Source organism: Lynx rufus, unplaced genomic scaffold, assembly GCF_022079265.1.
Source record: "Lynx rufus isolate CCGP_SWC_20201006 ecotype Redwood Valley unplaced genomic scaffold, mLynRuf1.p SCAF_27, whole genome shotgun sequence".
NCBI lineage: Eukaryota > Metazoa > Chordata > Mammalia > Carnivora > Felidae > Lynx > Lynx rufus.
In genome coordinates, this window is record NW_025814842.1 from 1,949,235 (window position 1) to 1,967,280 (window position 18,046).

General features: G+C 64.8%; 1 protein-coding gene and 1 long non-coding RNA gene across 25 annotated transcripts in view; one reads left to right on the plus strand and one right to left on the minus strand.

Annotated features, from left to right (window-relative positions):
- TTYH3 (tweety family member 3) overlaps positions 1–13,299 on the minus strand; it is a 33,164-nt gene extending 19,865 nt beyond the window's left edge. Inside the window, 1 exon segment of the mRNA XM_047089210.1 lies at positions 13,108–13,299. Within this exon segment, the coding sequence (XP_046945166.1) occupies positions 13,108–13,230 (123 nt within the window). The 5' untranslated portion in view covers positions 13,231–13,299.
- A 425-nt stretch (positions 13,300–13,724) lies between these two features.
- LOC124519106 (uncharacterized) overlaps positions 13,725–18,046 on the plus strand; it is a 46,418-nt gene continuing 42,096 nt past the window's right edge. For all 24 annotated transcript variants that reach the window (XR_006964022.1, XR_006964025.1, XR_006964013.1 and 21 more), the window contains exon 1: positions 13,725–17,152. This is a non-coding gene — a long non-coding RNA (uncharacterized LOC124519106). The remainder of the gene's footprint in view (positions 17,153–18,046) is intronic.

Sequence of the window (18,046 nt, forward strand, 5' to 3'; positions counted from 1 at the left end):
GGAGGAAGGACCGGTGTCATGGCACCTCTGGGGCCTCAGCACACGTCCCTTGTTGGGGTGGGAGTCGTGGCCTGTTAGCGCTGTAGGCCGGGCCTGACCACGTGCACTTCATGGGGGGGGAGGGGACAAGTAAGTCCCACACAGAAGGTTCACCACTGCACACTGGCTCTCAGTCCACACCGGAAGTGCCGTAGAGACGCTGGGCCCCCGGAAACACCCTCCCTCCCCAGGCCTGAACACTGGGGTGCTGCTGGGGGAGAATGCCCACCTGCCCCCTTCAGGGCCCCCTTGGGAAGAGAGGCTGAGCCGCAGACGCCCTGGCGCCCAGCGGCTGTCTCCCTGCCCTCGCAGGAGCCCGCTGGCCCCGAAGGTCTCCCACCAGGCTCACCATCCCTGGCCACCCCCACACCTGGGGGGGCCCCTCCCGCCTGACCAGGGAGGCACCGAGCAGCCACACTTCAGAGCAACACCGGGGCCCAGGGAGCCAGGAGCTGCTTGGAGGCTGGCCTCGGGCCTCCCCCACGAGGCACAGGAGGGAGGCACCATCCAGGGCAGACCGGGGTGACGCCACCAAGCTGGAGTCACAGGCCACGGCCTTGCCCTGCCGGGGCGCAACGGGCGTTGGGGGCTGGCACCCTCCGGTGCTCCTCCAGGCTGAGGGTGCCTACCATCTCTGCCCTGGCAGGACGGCCCGTTGGGTCCCAACCGCTCCTGCTCACAAGCTGCGGGTGGGAGGGAAGCAGGCCCCCGGGGGGCCGGTACCAGGGCCACCTCGTCAGCCGCGCTCAAGTCACAGAGGGTGTTCCCAAGACCCGGGCCGCAGCCAGGGGCCTTGGGGCAGGAATCAGGGCATGTCACAGGCCGGGGGGCCATCACGGAGGGGGCTCACCTTAAGGTCCTGGAAGCCGGCACCGCCCTTGCCCCGCCCCACCCCGCCCTGCGTGTCAACACACATCACAGTGCTTGCAACAGCACTCTCTTCCGGGCTCCCAGGGTCTGCCCTCACAGGCACAGGCCGGACATTGGCCGGGGTGCCACAGGCCCTGCCCATCCCCTCCTCACAGGCAAAGGGCAGAACACAGCACCACCCCTGGGACCTCTGTGCTTCCATAACAAAGGCCACCCTCCAGCCCCTGTCACCGGTCCTGCCTGCAGGCTCCTCCCCTCCCCCAACCCTCAGAGGCCCACCACACCCCCACCTGGAAGCCTTCACCCAGAATGAGCCCCTGCCCATCCCCATCCTGTGCAGATGGTCCCCCTGGAGGCCACCCCTCTGCTCTGACTGACCTCCCTTGGCCTTGGCTGGAGTAGCCCCACCCCTCCCACGGTGCCACCTCCTCTCCTGCCCGATTCCCCCCTCCCCCAATTGGACACAATCCAGAAAGTCAGGACACGGATGGCTCAGTGCTGGTGTTTAAATACATGCATCAACACACATCCTCTTGAGGAACCCCTGCCCCGAGGCGGGGCAGTTGGGACCAGGTCAGGCAGAACCCAAGCAGGCCCCCAGCTGGGGCCCTGAGCCCACCCAGCCTGGCCAAGGGGACATCACGACTCATCAAAGTGCTCACAGGCCCAGATCGCTGCCTCAGTGGTGCCGGGACCACCCACTCCCGTTTGCCAGATGAGAAACCCAAGGTAAGATCCGCACCGCGGCCAATCGGGGGAGGGGGGGCCTAGCGCCTGGGGGGAGCCTGGGGGCGGGGGAGCCATGCCAGGGCCCCGGGGTGCCTGGAGCTGCTGGACCCCAGCTGGGCCATGGAGACCAGAAAGAGCCGGACAGGTGGGAGCACCCGGGCCGCCTCCCTGGCGGGGGCCGTCCTTGTCCAGAAGGTCAGGGAAGAGCAACATGGGCAGAGGCCACCACAGGCTGAGTCTGGAAGGTGCTGTGCCCCTGTGGGCGGGAGTCACGCTGTACCTTTCTTGGGTGTCCCTCCTACGGCTTTGATTTGGTTTGTTTTGTTTGTTGTTGTGTCTTTTTCGGGTTTTTTCTTTTTTTTCTAAAACCACCAAGTTGTACCAACTTTGTAATTAAACAGAACCAGAATCCTGTTCGTAGCTCCTTTCAGCTGAGCGTGGAGGCCCCTGGTCTGAGCCCGGCTCTGCACCACGTAAGAGGCCCCGTGCGGTCTCCGGTCAGGCCCTGCTGCTCTCCGCACCCCATCTCTGCCTTTGTGCAGCGTGTGAGCCTTCCCCAACCCCCCTGTGGGAGCGGGGTCCCCGGCAGCCGTGCCAGACCCCTCTCAGTTGATGACTGGGTCACATGGGCCCCGGGAGGCCGAGAACCTGGACCGAGGTGCGAGGGAGGCGTGTTCTGCCCTTCCCCCACAGCCACCCCCGAAACCGCTGCCCAAGCGGGACAGCCCAGGGAGCCAAAGCAGCAAAGTTCAAATGCTGCCCAGCCTGGCTCAGAGACGTGACCTTGAGTCAGGGACCCGCACCCCCCATGCCTCAGTTTCCCCACCTATAGAGTGGAGATGGGTGCGTCACTGTCCTGACCGGGTGACTGAGGATTACACAAGCGGATCCCTGTAAACGCTCAGAAGAGCATCCCCGTGGGGGTCCCCCAGGAAAGGTGAGGGTCCCCAGGGGTTGCTACCCCCCCAGGGCCCGCTCTGTCACCACACAGCCTGGTGGGCTGGGGGCAGAGAGTGGGCACCTTGGCTGCTGGGGGGGGGGGGGCAGTGGTCCAGGGCTGCTCACGCACAAGGTGAGCACGTGCCCCTACGCGCACACGCACAAGCACGTCCTCGTGCACGCACACAGCCCTACACCCGTATATTCGCACACATGCTCGCCCACGTGCACATGAAGGTGTCACCCTGTGATCACAGCAGCCTGTGGCTGGAAGCTCCCAGTGGCCGTGGGCAGGGGAGGGCGTCCCAAGCACCTGGCTGCTGGAGCAGACGGGGAAGCGGGGAAGGCAGCCGGCCAGCCAGGGGCAGCCTCGCACACGGGTAGGGCCGCCTGCCTGGGGGCGGAGGACGCTCCCGTCCCATCCCTGCCTCTCGCAGGGCAGGGGCTAGGGGAGGACCACTCACTGCCCCAGGAACCCCAGGCCAGGCTTGATGGTGATCGTGTGTCCTGGGTACCAAAGGGGTGAGTCACTTTCCAGAAGCTTCTCTGGAGGCAATGGCAGACAGAAGCACAGGTGCCCACCTCACCCCTGTAACCCTACATGCTGGGAGCCAGGCATCCAAGGTTCCACCTCATCCCCTCCTGGTCTGTCTGCCCGGCTCCAGGAAGCCTTCTTCCCATGAGGAAGGGACCCTGTTTCTACCATCTCTGTGCTGGGTCTGTCTGCCCACACCTCCCCCAGGAAGGAAAGGCCTTGCTGAGCTCATCGATTTAGCTGGGGCAGCGCCCCTCTGGCACTGAGGCCTGGCACACAGTGGGCGTGCAGAAACATGGCCCCCCGGCTCCCCACCCCAAGGTCCGAGAAGCTGGGGAGCTCTCTCTCTGGCAGGCCATCAGGCTACGGGGCCTGTACCACAGCAGCTTCCCACAGCCCCCGTGGAAGGTGCCAGCACGCTCCCGGTTCACACAGGAGGGCACCAGAGCTGGGCGGGGCACAGCCCATCACGGTGAACTTGCAGAGCCCGTCGCCATCTGGGTGCACGAGCCAGGCCTGGGGGTGCCTGGCGTGCCCTCTGCCCCCACCTCCCGATGCCAGATTCCAGGGGACAGCCCCGCCTCCCCCTCCCCCCCCCGCCTCCCCCCCTCCCCCCCCCCCCCCCCCCCCGCCCGCGGCTGCGTGGGCTGCTGTCCCCTTCACCGCCCCGGGGTCCATTCTCCATTCAGAAAGAGAATGGGAAATGCCTGATCAGCATCTGGGCTCCGACCAAATGGAATTTTCCGTCTGTGATGGAAGTGATGTCAGCACTCGGTCAGGCGAGGCGAGATGCTTGGGCCCGTGTCCTGACCGCTGGCCACAGTGCTGGCTGCCAGCCACCTGAGGCGCTAAGAACGCACCGGGCTCCGTGCGGGCGCCCGCAGTGAGGCCTCGGCGGGGCCCACCCCCCGCTCCTGGCCCCACGGCTCACCTCATCTCTCGGCCCCGGACCACCCCCCTCCTTCTCAAGGCCCCTGCAGCCCTGGCCTGTGCCCACACACTCTCTTCCATGCCTCACGGTCCCCCGAAGCCCCCATCCGCTCTGGAAATACCTGATGAGCCAGAGCTTGGAGTCTAAAGCCTTTTCCTGTCCCCGTTCAGGCCCCGGCCCAGGCAGGAGGCCTGATGAGGGACCCAGGACCCCAGCCGTCCTCCACGTGAGCCCAAGCTCCCTGCACAGGGCGGGGCGGGGGTGGGGGTCCCTGGCTCAGCCCCAGGCTTGCCGGCAGTCAGAGTACAGGGGGCCCCAAGCCAGCCCCGTAAGGGGAGGGCCCACAGCGTGCCACGAAGCCTTACGGAAGAGCTTTGCAGCAGGAGGCTTGGCCCCGTCCAGAGACAGAGACCACGGTGTGAGGGCTCGAGGCTCCAGCGTCCCACCACGGCCAGTCAGCGCACGGGCACGTGCACCCCACCCGTGCGCGACACCGGGCTCAGCTTCAGCACAGGCCACGCTGATGCGCCCGAGGCCACCGGGCCAGGGTGGCCACACGGGACCCTGGGACGGCCCATCCGTGCACCCCGCTGCACCCAGGAGCACACCGCACGTGCAGCACAGGTCAGAACCCCCGACGGACCGTCTCCTCGGAGACGTGGCCCCACAGGGGGGCCTCCGTGCCCTCAGCAACTGCCCCTGAGCGCCGCCCACACGCTCAACCCCTCTGTGGGCCACCACAGCCTTCAGCCAGGCTGGGGAGCCCCTGCCCCGCTGGAGTCCCTCACGGGGGCTCCAAAGCTGCCCACCCCAACCCCAGCCCCAAAGGCCACAGCGGCACACCCCCCGGGCCAGCCTCCTGGCAGAAGTCACGGACACCCAGGCTCCGGCGCTCACAGGCGAGGAGGACGTGGGGCCAGACGTCCAGGGCCGACGCCGCTATTCTCGGGGCATCGGGGACTTCCGCCCGGTCACACGGCAGGAGGTGCGGGGCCAGGCCCCCAGGCCCAGCTGCCGTAACTGAGGTCCCGCCACTGCCCGTGGCGTGAGGCCCACGGTCCGCGGAGGTGGGCGTCCCTGGACAAGGCCATGGCTGGCAGGCCTGTCCCTTCAGCTCGTCCTCACCCCTCCCTGCACCAGCCCTCCCTTCGAGGCAGCTCCACCAGCTTTCAAGGGCGAGGCTCCAAACAGAAGGCGAGTCCAAATTCCTCCAGGGGCCTGGGCCCTCCCTGCCCTGCGCCCCACCATCCTTGCAGTGGTCACACCTGCCTCACTGGAGCGGGGAGGCCCGAGTCACTACACAAAGGGCCCCTCGGCCCAGGGCCAGCCCGAGACGGAGGCACATCAGCACCAGGCCTGACACGGGGGCCACGGGGCACGCGTCTCTGGGACCCCAGCAGCGCACACCCGGAGCCTCGGAAGACTGGGGGGTGTGACGACAGGTGTCAGAGGGCACCAGCAGGGCACCGTGGGAGGAGGGCACGCTCCCAGAGAGGGACGGCCCGGGCGAAGGCCCGGCACGAGGTCCAGGCTGCACACCCGTGTCCCGAGGGGCTCTGGAGGGTGGGGTGGGGGCAGGCAGGACCCTCCACCGCTTCCCAATGGGGAAGTCCCACCCCAGCCCCAGAACTGCCGAGGGCCTTTCTCCACAGGAAGAGACCAGGTCGGGTCTTCCAGGAGGCTGGCGGGATCCCAACCCCCAAAGCACCATCTGGGAACCCACACGCGTCTCGGCCAGATCCCTGGGCCTGGACTGAGGGCTGGGCTGCTGTCGCAGCTCCTGTGCCCGGGGCCCCTCACTGGGAAGGGCTCACGCCACACGGCGCTGCCCGCTCCCCTGGGGCTGGCTCTTGGCCTCGGCAACCACCCGGCCTCACACTGGGCCTCGCGGGTCCCCAGACCACCTGGGAAAGGGGTGGCACCCACCTTCCAGGCCGGGGGCCTGAGGCCAGAAGGGATGCTGGAGCCCCCACACACTTAAGTACAGAGGAAGCGGGGGTCTGAGCCCACACGGGCCTCCTGAGGAAAGCTCCAGAAAAGGCCCCCTCACCCGCCGGGCCGGGCTGAGCGGGTGCCGAGGGCCCTGGCCACGGAGCAGGGTTGGGCGCCTGGCTGGCTGTTCGGCCCACAGCCCCCCACCCCTCTAACACACTTGGCTGCGGCTCCCACATGCCGACCAGAAATTAAAAACAGATTTTCCACCGAGCTGGGCTTGGGTTTCACGAATTCCATGACGGTGAGCTCGTGGCCATCCTGGAGAAAGCACAGCCAGCGGCCGGCCGAGCAGGAGCCCAGGAGGGGCCCGGCTGTCTGTCCAAGTCCTCCCACCGGAGGTCTGAGACCCAGAGCACCAGGCCGCACATGGACACACACCGGCTGCAGGCTGATGCCCTCACGGCGTGTGCACCCTACTCGCCCTTGCCCTCCAGGAACCACCGGGATGGAGGCCTGGCGAGGCTGGACTTGGGCTCAAGGCCCCGGGACGAGCTCTGGTGGCTCACCCCCCAAGGCAGCCCCCGCCCCGCCGCCCTCCGGGTCTGGGGGCCAGCCCGCTGTCCTGCTGCCCACGCCACACCCGCTCGCGGAGGGAACGGACCCCGGAGGACACGGCACAGGAGCTGCCCTTCCCGCGGCGAGGGTGTCTATCCGGCCCCAGTGCCCTAACGCATTTCCCAGCACGGCGCTCAGAACAGCCCTCCGCTCTTCCCCAGGCTTGACCGCACACACCCCTCCGCTGGCCACCCCTAGGGACCCAGGCCGCAGGCCTCGGATGCAGCCAGGAGCCAGCCGACGGGCCCGGTCACATCGTCGGGCCAGCCGGAGCCCTGTCCCAGGACTCAAGGGGGGATGTGGCCCGGGGAGGGCAGCCTAACCAGCCTCCAGGGCCGGGCTGGACGAGACACCACGACTTCTGCGGCGGCCCTCACGACAGTCGGGAGCCCAGCTGGAGTGCACGCGGCCGGAGCGGGCGGCACCCCAGGCCGGGACCCTCCTCAGAGCGAGAAGGAAGCGGTCGCTCAGGCTTTGGGCAGGCCGGCCTCGCCCCACGCCCTCAGCCAATACAGGAGAGGCCCGACCACAGTGGGTGCCTGTGGTACAAAACAGAGCCCTCTCTGAGACCCCTACGTCTCGTAGCCCACCCGCCCCTCCTGTGGGGACCCAGGCCTCAGCCAGGCTCCTCTGGTGAGCAGAAGCAGCACGCCGACTGAGACCCGCGGGAGGACCACACGTGCAGGCCGGTGGGTGTGCGTGAGCCCGACCCAGGCCTCGGGCAGGGGGCAGGGGACAGGGAGGCTCCAGAGGGGACCCGCACAGCCCCTCTCCCACAGCCCACCCGGCCACAGCCTGGGTCCTCCGCCCGGTTCTGCGGGCACACCCCACACCCAGGCCCCTCCTCTGCAGCCCCCATCCTGCGCCTCCTATTGGCCTGGAGGCCTGGCCTTGACCGAGGCCCGCCAGAGCCCTCACAGCCCCCTCCACGGCCCGAAGCATCCTTGCTGCCTCAGCACGTCTGCTGTGTGGCCCCCAGGGGTCCTGCTGGACAGGCAGCAGACCCCATTCTGGGCACGTGCCGTCCCACCTCGGGCAGGGACCCCAGCTCAGGGGTACCCTCTGGAAAGCAGCCCCCTGTTCTGGGCAACGGCGCCCATCAGATCCTCCCCAAGAGCGCGAGGAATCCCTCAGAGCCATGGGAGAGCCATGTGTGTGTCCTGGCCCGGCGCCAAGCTGAGGGCAGACCCCAGGAGGCAGGCACAGGCACAGCCAGGTCCTGCCACACCCACCACCAGCCCCGTCACATGCCCCAATTCCTGTGGGGCCACAGGGGGCCACTTCCCATATCTGTGACCCGGTCCCTGGGCTGCAGATTCCGTTCCTCCTGTGCAGCCAAAGCAGAACTGCCCGTGGCGGGGGGAGAGGACCCGGTCCCCACACCCGCTGAGCTTCCCTGAACCAGGCCCCGCTAGGGGACCAGGGAGCCTCTGCACGGGGACTGTGTCCACCGGAGGGGAGTACCGCGCTGGAGCAGGAGCCTGCCCACGTTTCCAGCCCACCGATGCTGGCCGGCCAGTGGCCTCAGTTCTGCTTCTAGAGCAGTGACAATGCCCACCCCCGAGGGCCACTGTGTGGCCGCCCGGGGAAATGTTTATGAGCCTCTCTGGTACAGCGGCTGTGGCCTGGGGTGAGAGCCACAGCACACCCCGCCCAGAGCCTGACCAAGACCCCCTGGCCAGGGCCGGAACGGCCGATGTCCCTTCCTGCATATCCTCTGGGCAGAGGAGTAGAGTGTCGGGGACACGGCTCATCACCACATCCACAGACCCTTGAAAACCAGGGGCTGCCGAAAGGCAGAACAATGGGGCCTGGTGACAGAGACCTCACACCAACGCCAAGCAGGGGATGTGCCAGGTTTCCCATGAACCACCCCCATGACCGCCGCAGTGTAGACCTCACGGCCGAGGCAACCAGAGGCTTCACCCTGCCCCCCGTCGGAAAGGAAAGAGCCGGTCGATCTGTCCCAGCAGGCACTTCCCTGTTCACCCACCACTGCGTCCCCCAAATCCAGCTCATCGGCTCTGTCCGTGCAGGGGGTACTCTAGAAGCTCCCGCCCACTCCTCAGCGAGCTTTGTCACGTTCGGTACGTTTCTGTCACTTGCACCCCAGCATCCCGACTGTTACCATGGGACGCTGGCCACACATCAAGAACCCAGGGCCAACAACATTGTCCAGAAGTCGGTGACAATAAGGGCGTGCGGCGTGATTCTGGTTGCGAGTGATGCGCACCCCACGGGTCTGCGTGCGGGGGTGAAATCCAGCCAGAGGCGCTTTTTGGTTTTTTCTTCATGCTTTTTCCTATTTTCCAAATGTTCCGCCAACATCTATTATTTTTGTAGATGAGAAGCCAGGCGATCACCCCAGGTTTTAACCTGCTGATCAGTGATGGAAGGAAGATGACAACAGGGCCACCCCACCCACAAGACCCGGGGGCTCGGCCAACACCAGCCTGCAGTCAGGTACTCGGCAGACCTTTCTTGAGTCATAGCTTTTAGCCAAGGCGCTACGGTCTTAGCTAGGAGACCCCTGGGCCCTGACAGTCATACAACCTAGACCTCAAGCGCCCTCTAAGGGGCCACCCAGTCAGGGTTCACACATCTCCGAGCACAGAGGCAGCACGTTCAGACCAGAAGGACTCCCTTATTTTGGGCTGAGGCTCGGGCTTCTGTCTCAGGGCCTTTGCACGTGCCATTCCAGCGGCCAGGAACCGTCTCTGCCAAGGTCGGTGCATGGCTACCTCTGTCCTATCTTTAGGGTCTCGAATGAACCATCCAGCACTCAGGGTTCTAACGAGAAACAGCCTCACAGGCTGCGCAAGCCTGAGGCAAATGCTACCATCTGACCGGAAGAGAAGCCAGTGTGCCCGCTCAATGCCAGGTTCCAGGCAAGTCCCAGCCCTCCGGGCGTTCGCAGCCTGGCTGGCGCCCTTCGTGGCAGGCCGGGAAGCACCTCTTCCAGGAAGACTTCCCTGACCGCTGCGCTCCTGCAGGCCCTGTCCTGACACCTCACAGCTTCCAGCCGCCCTGAACTGGCAGAGATAATGAACAAAGAGAGTGAATTTGGCCTCGGCCTCCGGACACGGGGGTGTGAAAAGGCTTGGCAGGGGAGTCATTAGGGTGGGTAGGGATGGACGGGGCACACTCCCCAAGGGGCAGCCCAGAGAGGGAGATGATCCCCCCCAAGGTCACACAGATAGGAGGCAACAGAGCTGGGGCCCAGGCCCCTATTCTCCAGCCTGAAAAGGCTGTGGGACCCCTGCCCGAAGCCAGGGCAGGCCCTACCATCACCTCAGAGCACATCGGGCCCCCAGACATTGGGCCCAGCCCACCAGCTCAGCAGTGCGACCCCCAGAGTCTCCTCCTTTCTCTGGGCCTGCGATCCTCCGGGCAGCTCCCCTAAGATGACAGTCCCCACCCATCCAGCTGCCCCTTGTGTGGGGAACTCTGGGCCCAGCCCCAGGGGAGTCGGACCAGCAGCCCCTCCTGGCAGGCAGGTGGGGGGTGGAGTAGCACAGAGCAAACTCCAAAAGCTTCTCTGCCTCCTTCCAGTCCCCGTCCATCCACAGACCCCACTGGCACCCTCCCTATGATCTGTCCATCCGGCAACCAGCCCGGGCCCCCAAGAGATGCATCAATGGCCGGGGAGCCCCTCCCCTCGAATGGTGGCCTCGGGAACACGGAAACCCGAGACCTTCCGCCCCAAGAGAAATGCCAGCCCTGCTCCTGCAGGGGCTCCAAAGCCCCAAGGAGGGCCGGCCAGGGCTCTGGGAGCCCTCGGAAGAGCCCCGCATCTGCTCCTGACCCCCGCAGGGGGCCAGCAGAGGGGGGCCCAGGAGGCTGACTCTGGCTCCTACCACCTCGTCATCATGTGACCCTGAGCCACTTCCCTCTCTGAGCCTCGGTTTGCTAATCTGTACAAGGGAGGCAATCGTCCTCATTTCCCGGTCTGTGAGAGAAAGGACCAGTGACGGACAGCCCTGCACAGTGCCCCAAAACAGGGCCGGGCCATGGGGGTTTCCAGCGGGTTTCACCAGGGCACCCGGCAGTGGCAGGCGGGGGCCGGAAACGGCAAAGGACAAAGCCTGGTCTCCTCACACCATACACGTCCCCTACTCCCCCGACCCAGGCCCCACTCGTCCCCTGGACAGTCCAGGAGGCAGAAGCCCTCCTCCCACGCTGGGCCCAGGCCACATGGGGGTGGGGGCATCGCCAGACGCCGCAGCTCAGGCAGAAGCCGGCCAAGAGGGGGCGCCTGGGGCAAGAGGACGAGGGGACCCCCGCCCGCTAGCTGCCCCCTCCACAGCCAGGAATACTAAGCCAGGGGAGGCAGGAAGGGGCCCTAGGCCACAGGGTCCACGCTGACCCACGGCCCAGCCACCCAGGAAGGGAGCTCTGTCTGATGCCACCGAGCACGAAGCAAAAGCATGGGGCCTCCGCATCCCCCACTGTAGCCCCACAGAAGTGCGCCAGCCCGGATTTCGGGATGTGGCACTGAAGGATCAGAGAGGTCAAGTGTTCACCCAAAAGCACCAACCCCGGGAGGGCAGGGGCAGGACGCATGTCCGGGTCTGGCTCATTCTACTAGCCCCCAGCCAGGAGCGGAGGTGGCAGGGGATGGAGACAGGCTGGTTTCCACGCCGTGAATTATTCAGTGGCTAATTCTGCTCCGCAGAGAGGAGGCAGGAGAGTGAGTCAGAGCCCTCCCACAGCGGAGGAGGGGGCAGTGCTCACAGAAGCTGGGGGCACACACCCGCAGGGGCACAGGGCCCTGCAGGAGGTCGGGCTGAGCCAGGGGGGCCGGCCCCCACTCTGGAGACCTCCACAGGCTGCAGACGTCGGGCCCCCACTCACACCCCACGATGTGTCCCGAGAGCCCCAGGGGGCGAGGGGCCACAGCCAGTCCAACCGAGGGTGGTGGGATGGCAGGTGCAGCCTGCAGGCAAGCTCTGTGCGGGTCCAGATGCCCCAGGCGCCCCAGGGGCAGTCCCGGAGCTTCAGAACCGATCACTGGCAGAGAACTTCCTAAAGTAAAGCACAGTTCCTGGCCGGGGACAGCCAGGGGCCTGATGTGACGGAGCCGTGACACGTGGAAGCCCCTGGGGAGCAGAGAAGGGTGCTGCTCCCACACCGGTCGGCACCCCACGGCTGGGCTTCTAAACGTGGGCGTTGAGTTTTATAAAAACCTTGCTGTCTCTGGGCATGCCTGGGCCAATCCCCGGCCCCCTTCCTAATCTGCTTAGAAGCAGATCAGCAGACCCAAGGTGACCACTGAGGCCGGGAGTGGTGGGCTCCCCCGCAGAGCTGAGATGCCCGCGGTGCCCTCGCTCTCTGCTCCCGGTCTCATCCTCTAGCTGAGGGTGCCCCCAGGAGACAGTTCTACACAGGCCAGGTGCGATAATGTCCACGGAATACCGGACTCCCAGGCCATCTTGACAAGGAACGCTGTTCCACTCCACCCGGGGCTCTGCAATGACCACTGGAGAGAACCCCAGAGGAGTTCCGGGTGACCAGGCATCCGGGTCATGGGGCTTCTGGAATCCGGATCCCCAGGCAGGAAGGAAATGCCCACAGCCCAGTCCCCTGCCCTGCACTCAAATGACAGTGGACCAGTGCTGGGGGTGGTGCTTGGGCTTGGCATGACCCCAGGACTAGGGTTCTACTGGGAGAGCCTGATCCCTTGGGGAGAAGGCTGCAGACCTCCACTGCCCCCCATTCTGCCCAGGGCTCAGCCCCTTTCCAGCCTCCCAGACTGAGGCCCACCTTGAGTGTCTGTGGCCAGGCCTCCCTCCCTCAGGGGCAGCCGGGTCCCCAGGCAGTCCAGGTGTCACCACAGCACACACCGCACTGTGTGCATCCCACAGCCTGGCCACCCAGCAGGGAGTCACTGCCGGCCAGAGAGGGCTGGCATCCGCCCAGCTCACTCACCTACCAAAATCTTGGCAGTGAGTGGGATTCCCCAGCTGGGGGTGAGGGGGCCAGGAATCCCCCCCTCCTGGCTGGACCCAGTGCTCTCAGGTATGGGCTTGGGATCCTCTGGGTAGGGGGCCCTGCAGGGCCACAGTTCAGGGCTGCCCCAGGAGATGGACAAGGGCCTGGGTTGGAGCTGACAGCTGGCAGAGGGGGCTCCAGGGAGAAACGCGTGAAGGCTCCACATGACCCTAAAAAGGTGGGCCTAAGCGACACCAGGGGAGAAAGCTAGAATCTGCAGGAGGGCCGCGGACCCTCCATGCAGGATGGGGGTCTTTAGACGCTCAAGGAGGGGAGCCCCCAGGACGCAGAGGGGAGACCCTAGAGAAGAAAGGGGCTGTGACTCACGAGAAGGTGGAGGCCGTGACCCTCGAGGAGGACGGGGGCAGCGACCCTCGGGGAGGGAGACACCCCCCGCCCCCAGCCAGACCCTCGATGGGCGGTTCGAGAATCTTCAGATCTTCGAAAGGACGGGACCGTGACCCTCGGCATGGAGGGGCCGTGACCCAGGGCCCTGACCCTCGACCCAGGGGGGCCGCGTCACCTGCTGGTAGTCGGTATCCTCGGGCCGGAACTGGCTGCTGGTGGTCTCCCAGCTCAGGTCGAAGTGGGGCAGCCGGTGTAGGAGGTTCACCCACCAGGGCGCCGCGTAGCTGACCCCGGCCATGGCGGGCCGGCTGCCTCGGGCGCGCCGCCGCGGGGCTCCCTCGTTGGCCCGGGGGGCGCGGGGTTCAGGGGCCGGCCAACCCCCGCCCGGCCGCCCGCATCGCCCGCTCGCTCCTGGGCCCGGCCCGGCCCGGCTCGGCCCGGCTCGGCTGCGCTCGGCTCTGCTCGGCCGCCCGCGCCCGCCGCCTCTTTGTTCGCCGCCGCCGCCGCCGCCGCCGCCTCCGCGCGCCCCCCGCCCGCGGCCCGACGCCCCGCCCCCGCGCCGCCATTGGCCCACAGCCCGCCGCCCCCGCCCCGGTAGCCGGCCCCGCCCCCTGCCGCCATTGGTCCGTAGCTCGCCGGCCCCGCCCCCACCCGCCCGTCCGCCGTCCTTGGCCCTCTGGCCCCGCCCATCCGCGCGCTCCCGCCCGCCGGCCCCGCCCCCGCGCCGCCATTGGCACGCGGGACGAGGCTCCGCCCAGCAGGGCCCCCTTCCCGCGCCGAAGGGCGCCGGGCGGTGGTGTCTCCACCAGCGGGTCGTGGCGGGGGCCAAAACCGTGTCCTCACGTCCACACGTCTGGCCGCCCTTCCCCCGGGCGCTCGCTCGTGGGTTCGACCGTTGCACGTTCCTTGAGCTTCTGTGGCGTTCGGCCTGGAGGAGCTGGGCTGGCCTCCCCTGCACGCAGCCCGAGTCTTGTCTGTCAAATGAAGATGATGTGGACTCAGAGCCTGGCGTGGTCACCCACAGCTGTGTGATCTTGGACAAGTTACTCACCCTCTCTGTTCATCAGTGTCCTCGTCCGTGAAAGGGAAGTACAGTGAATGTAAAGTGCTCAGGACAGCAAAGTGCGACCCAGTATGTGCTTGTGAGGGGATGGGCAGGTAGATCCGGTCCCTGCCTGGCCACTCCTTTGGGGAAGCTTGTGTCTTTTATGACAAAGACAGTGCTCTGTCCTGGCCTCCTTGAGCCTGGAAATTAAGGCAACTGCCAGGGAGGGCCCAGCGTGGACTTTGGAGTCTCCTAGCCACATTTCCTAATAGGCATTATCATGCTGTGTTAAAGTGGAGGTGGGAACCCCAAGAACAGAGGAGGCTGGAAATGCTGTGAGTGCATGGCAGACTCGCCCCTCTCTGCACCCTAGGGCACAAGGTGCATCCTCTTGGCTCCGGCTTGTCAGCACCCTGGGGCGTTATTTCTGGACTCCTTGCGTTCTGAGAGAGAGGTTCCTACGCCTGGGATTCTGCCGTCTGCTATGCTCTGTGGGCAGACAGGCCCCTTCTGGCAGACTGGGCTGGGCTTTTGTGGACAGGGACAGCTCTGGGCAGTGGCTTCCCTAGAGGCCTGTCCATCTGTTCACCTGATTGCCCTGACTCGTCTGTTTTCTTGTAATAAGGCTGGGTGGCTCACTCAGCCTCCTGCAAAGGCCTGTGGGCACAGGAGAGGCCTTTTCGAAACTGTGGTTTCCACCTTTGGGATAATTTACATACCACCCAGTTGGAGAATAATGGTGGGGCAGGAAGAGAGAGGTCACATTCTCCATCCCTAAAGGGCATAGTTTTCTGGTTCCTGTCACTGGCAGTGGGACACACAGTCACAGATGCCCTGCTTCCCCCTGACTCCCATGCCCCGGCACCGGGGTGGCAGGCCCACCAGGGTCCCATGTGGATGCATGGGGACTATCAGCTCTTTTCCAGGTTTCCAGAAGCCTCGAAATATTGTGCATTTTCCTCCGATAAGGCCAGAAAGCCTGACTCAAACATAAAATGACAACTCAGCTGTACTGAGTTGACTTGTGTCCCCCCCCCCCCAAAAGATATGTCCGTGTTCTAACTCCTGGTGCTTGTATGATTTTATCTGGAAACAGGGTCACTGCAAATGTGATCAGGTGGAGAGGAAGTCATCCTAGATTATGGAGGGGCCCCAATCCAATGACAGTGTACCTTCATAAGAAGAGAGAATTTGGACACGTCGACTAGGAGACAGACACAGGGGAAAACAACATAATGAAGACGGATGCAGAGATGGAGGTGATGTGTCTACAGCCAAGGAACCTGAGGGTCACCAGAGCCACCAGCAGCCGGGAGAGAGGGGTGGATTAGAGTCTCCCTCAGAGCCTCAGAAGGGATCGACCCTGCGGACCGCTTGAGCTGAGACTTGGATTTCCAGAACTGAGAGATGGTAACCGCCTGTTGTTCAGGCTGTCGGGTTTGTGGTGCTGTGTTACAGCAGCCGCAAGCAACCCATACGTCGGGCCGTTGAGGGCTTCTGCTGGGCAGGCGTTCTCTGCCTCTGATTGGCACGCAACGGCAAGGGAGGTCATCACTGATTAATGCTTGCAACACAGTGTGATCTGTGAAACCTTTTCCTAAGGTGGTGGGGGGCCGTCCCTGGAGAAAGAATACTAAAGGGGCCCAGGGTGTAGAAAAGGAGGGACCCATAACATACGGTCCTGGAAAAGCACTGCCAGAGCCCCAAACTTACTGCTCCTGGGGGACTGGGTATTGGAGAGAAAATCCCCCTGGTACTGAAGGGCATCCAGGAGACAACACTTTCTTGCGGCCTGGGGGGGAGGGTGCGCAGGAAGGCTCCAGGGGCTCCGGAGTCTGACACTTGCTCCTGTCCCTGATACGTAAACTGGGGTTCCTGCTGCCCAGTCCCTAGAAAGGCAAGGGGTAAAGGGAGAACACTGGGTAGAGGGGGAGGGGCACAAGGAAGCCCTGTCCCCACCCCACCCTCTGGGTGACTGGTGGCACTGGCTGGACCTATGGTGGTTTTTCCTGTCCTGAATGACTGTGGCCAGACTCTGGCCCCACTCTACAGATGCAGAAACTGAGGCCCAGCTCTCACCATTGCTCTGGAGGCATGGGAATCACCACAGAACCAGGGAGCCAAGATTCAGCCTTGTACTGTTGGCCACAGACCGAATGGCCTGAAATAGGGCACTAGTGGTCCAAGAAAAGAGGACTCAGTTGGCTGTGCTGGCCCCTGACCGGGGCGCCCAGGAACACACTCCAGTGACTCAGCGGTGACTCAGGACGAGGCAGCAGATGCGGAAACCGCTAGTCCTCTGCCAGCTAGGGAAGCAGCCCCGGGTGGTGATAAGCAGCTGGGGCATCCGAGCCCCTCTATCCGGGAGGACCCAGAGCCGGGAACCCAGAAGGCCTCCGCACAGCCGTTCTGTGAAGGCAGGAAGGACAGCCTGGCGGTCCCCAGCTGGGCAGCCCTGAGCCAGAGCCCCCGGAGCAACCCGCCCCACCAGGTGCCCACAACACAGAGGGGGTGGGAGGGGGTGCTTCAAGGCTCAGAAATGAGGACACTTGTTCCTAATCCACACAGTCAGACGGCAGACATATGGGCCTCGGTTTCCTGTATGTGAAATGGGGCTAAAACCAGCCCCACGACCTGGGGAGGTTGCGTGGTGGAGGCCACGCGTGGAAAGCGCAGCGTGAGTCCATCTTCTGTGCGCGCTCCGTCCACGCTCCGCCCCTGCTCCACGCTCCGCCCCTACGCCGGGCACGCTCCGTTCACGCTCCGCCCCCCGCGCCGGGCGCGCTCCGTTCACGCTGTGTGCGTGGAAGCCATTGTCGGGCTTACCCACGACTCCTCCGCCTCGAAGGCCGGGTTTTTTTTCTATCCTGTGTTTCTGAGTCGGGTTTTGCACGCGGTCTCCGATGCTCTGTGAGCCTCAGCCTCTCACGGTGAGAAGTCTATGAGATGACAGGACGCAGTCGCACCGACAGCCAGGGGGCGGGAACCGCCCGAGGGTCCTTCCGTGGCTGAACGACAGGTGGCACGGCCACGCCAGGGGCGTTAGCCAGCCGCGGGAAGGAACGCAGCACCGGCTCACGCTGCCACGTGGATGGACGTCGAAAACGTGACACCGAGTGACGGGAGCCAGACACAAAGGGCCACATCTCATGTGCTACCGTTTATTAGACCCACAGTAAGTAAAACCCATCGGAACAGAAAGTGGATTAGTGGTTGCCAGGGGCTGGGGTTGGGGGCGGGGTAGGAGGAAGAATGGGGAGTGACTGATGAATGGGTCTGGGGTTTCTGCTCAGGGTGGTGGAAATATTTCGGAAATGATAGAGGTGATGGTCGCACAACATGGTGAGTGTACCAAATGCCTCTGAATCGTTCGCTTAAAAACGCTCAGAATAGTTACGTGTATCTTACCACACACACAAACACACGCACACACACAAAATAGGATTACAATCCTCCCTCCACCCTCCCTCCCTCCCTCCCTTCCTTCCTTCTTTCCTTCCTTCCGGTGAAGTACAGTTTGTGAGTGGAGGACAAGGACAAGAAACCTGCTTGGAAGCATCTGGAACGGAGTGGGAGGGCAAGCCAGGCCAGGAACTTCCCAGGATCTGTGTCCCAGGCCAGGAAGGTGGCTGGGTTGAGGCTCCTGAAAGGCCGTCCCAAGACCTGTGGGCGCCAGGAGAAAGGCCAGGCAGGGCCAGCCTCCCAGATGCTGGGGCGGAAGCCAGAACAATGGCATCCCCTGCGTTTGGACCCCTTCCAAAGAGGTTCCCGTTTTCCACGGAGAGAGCACTCACGACAACTGGCAGGGAGAAGAGAAAGCCAGAGGCCGGGTTTCCCAGCTGTGATGTGTGCTGTGCCGCCAGCCCACCGGCCACTCCCCACAGACACCTGGCTCGTGGGTCCTGGCCACGGGAAAGCCTCAGGAGCTCTGCTTTCAGGTGGGCCCGGTGGCGTTGGCCGTGTGGCTCGGAGGCTGGGAGAGATGCCATCCAGCGTGCTCCCCGAGAGGGCCACAGGCCGAGCCAAACACTGACCCAGCCAGACTGACGACGTGAGCACCCCTCGCTTG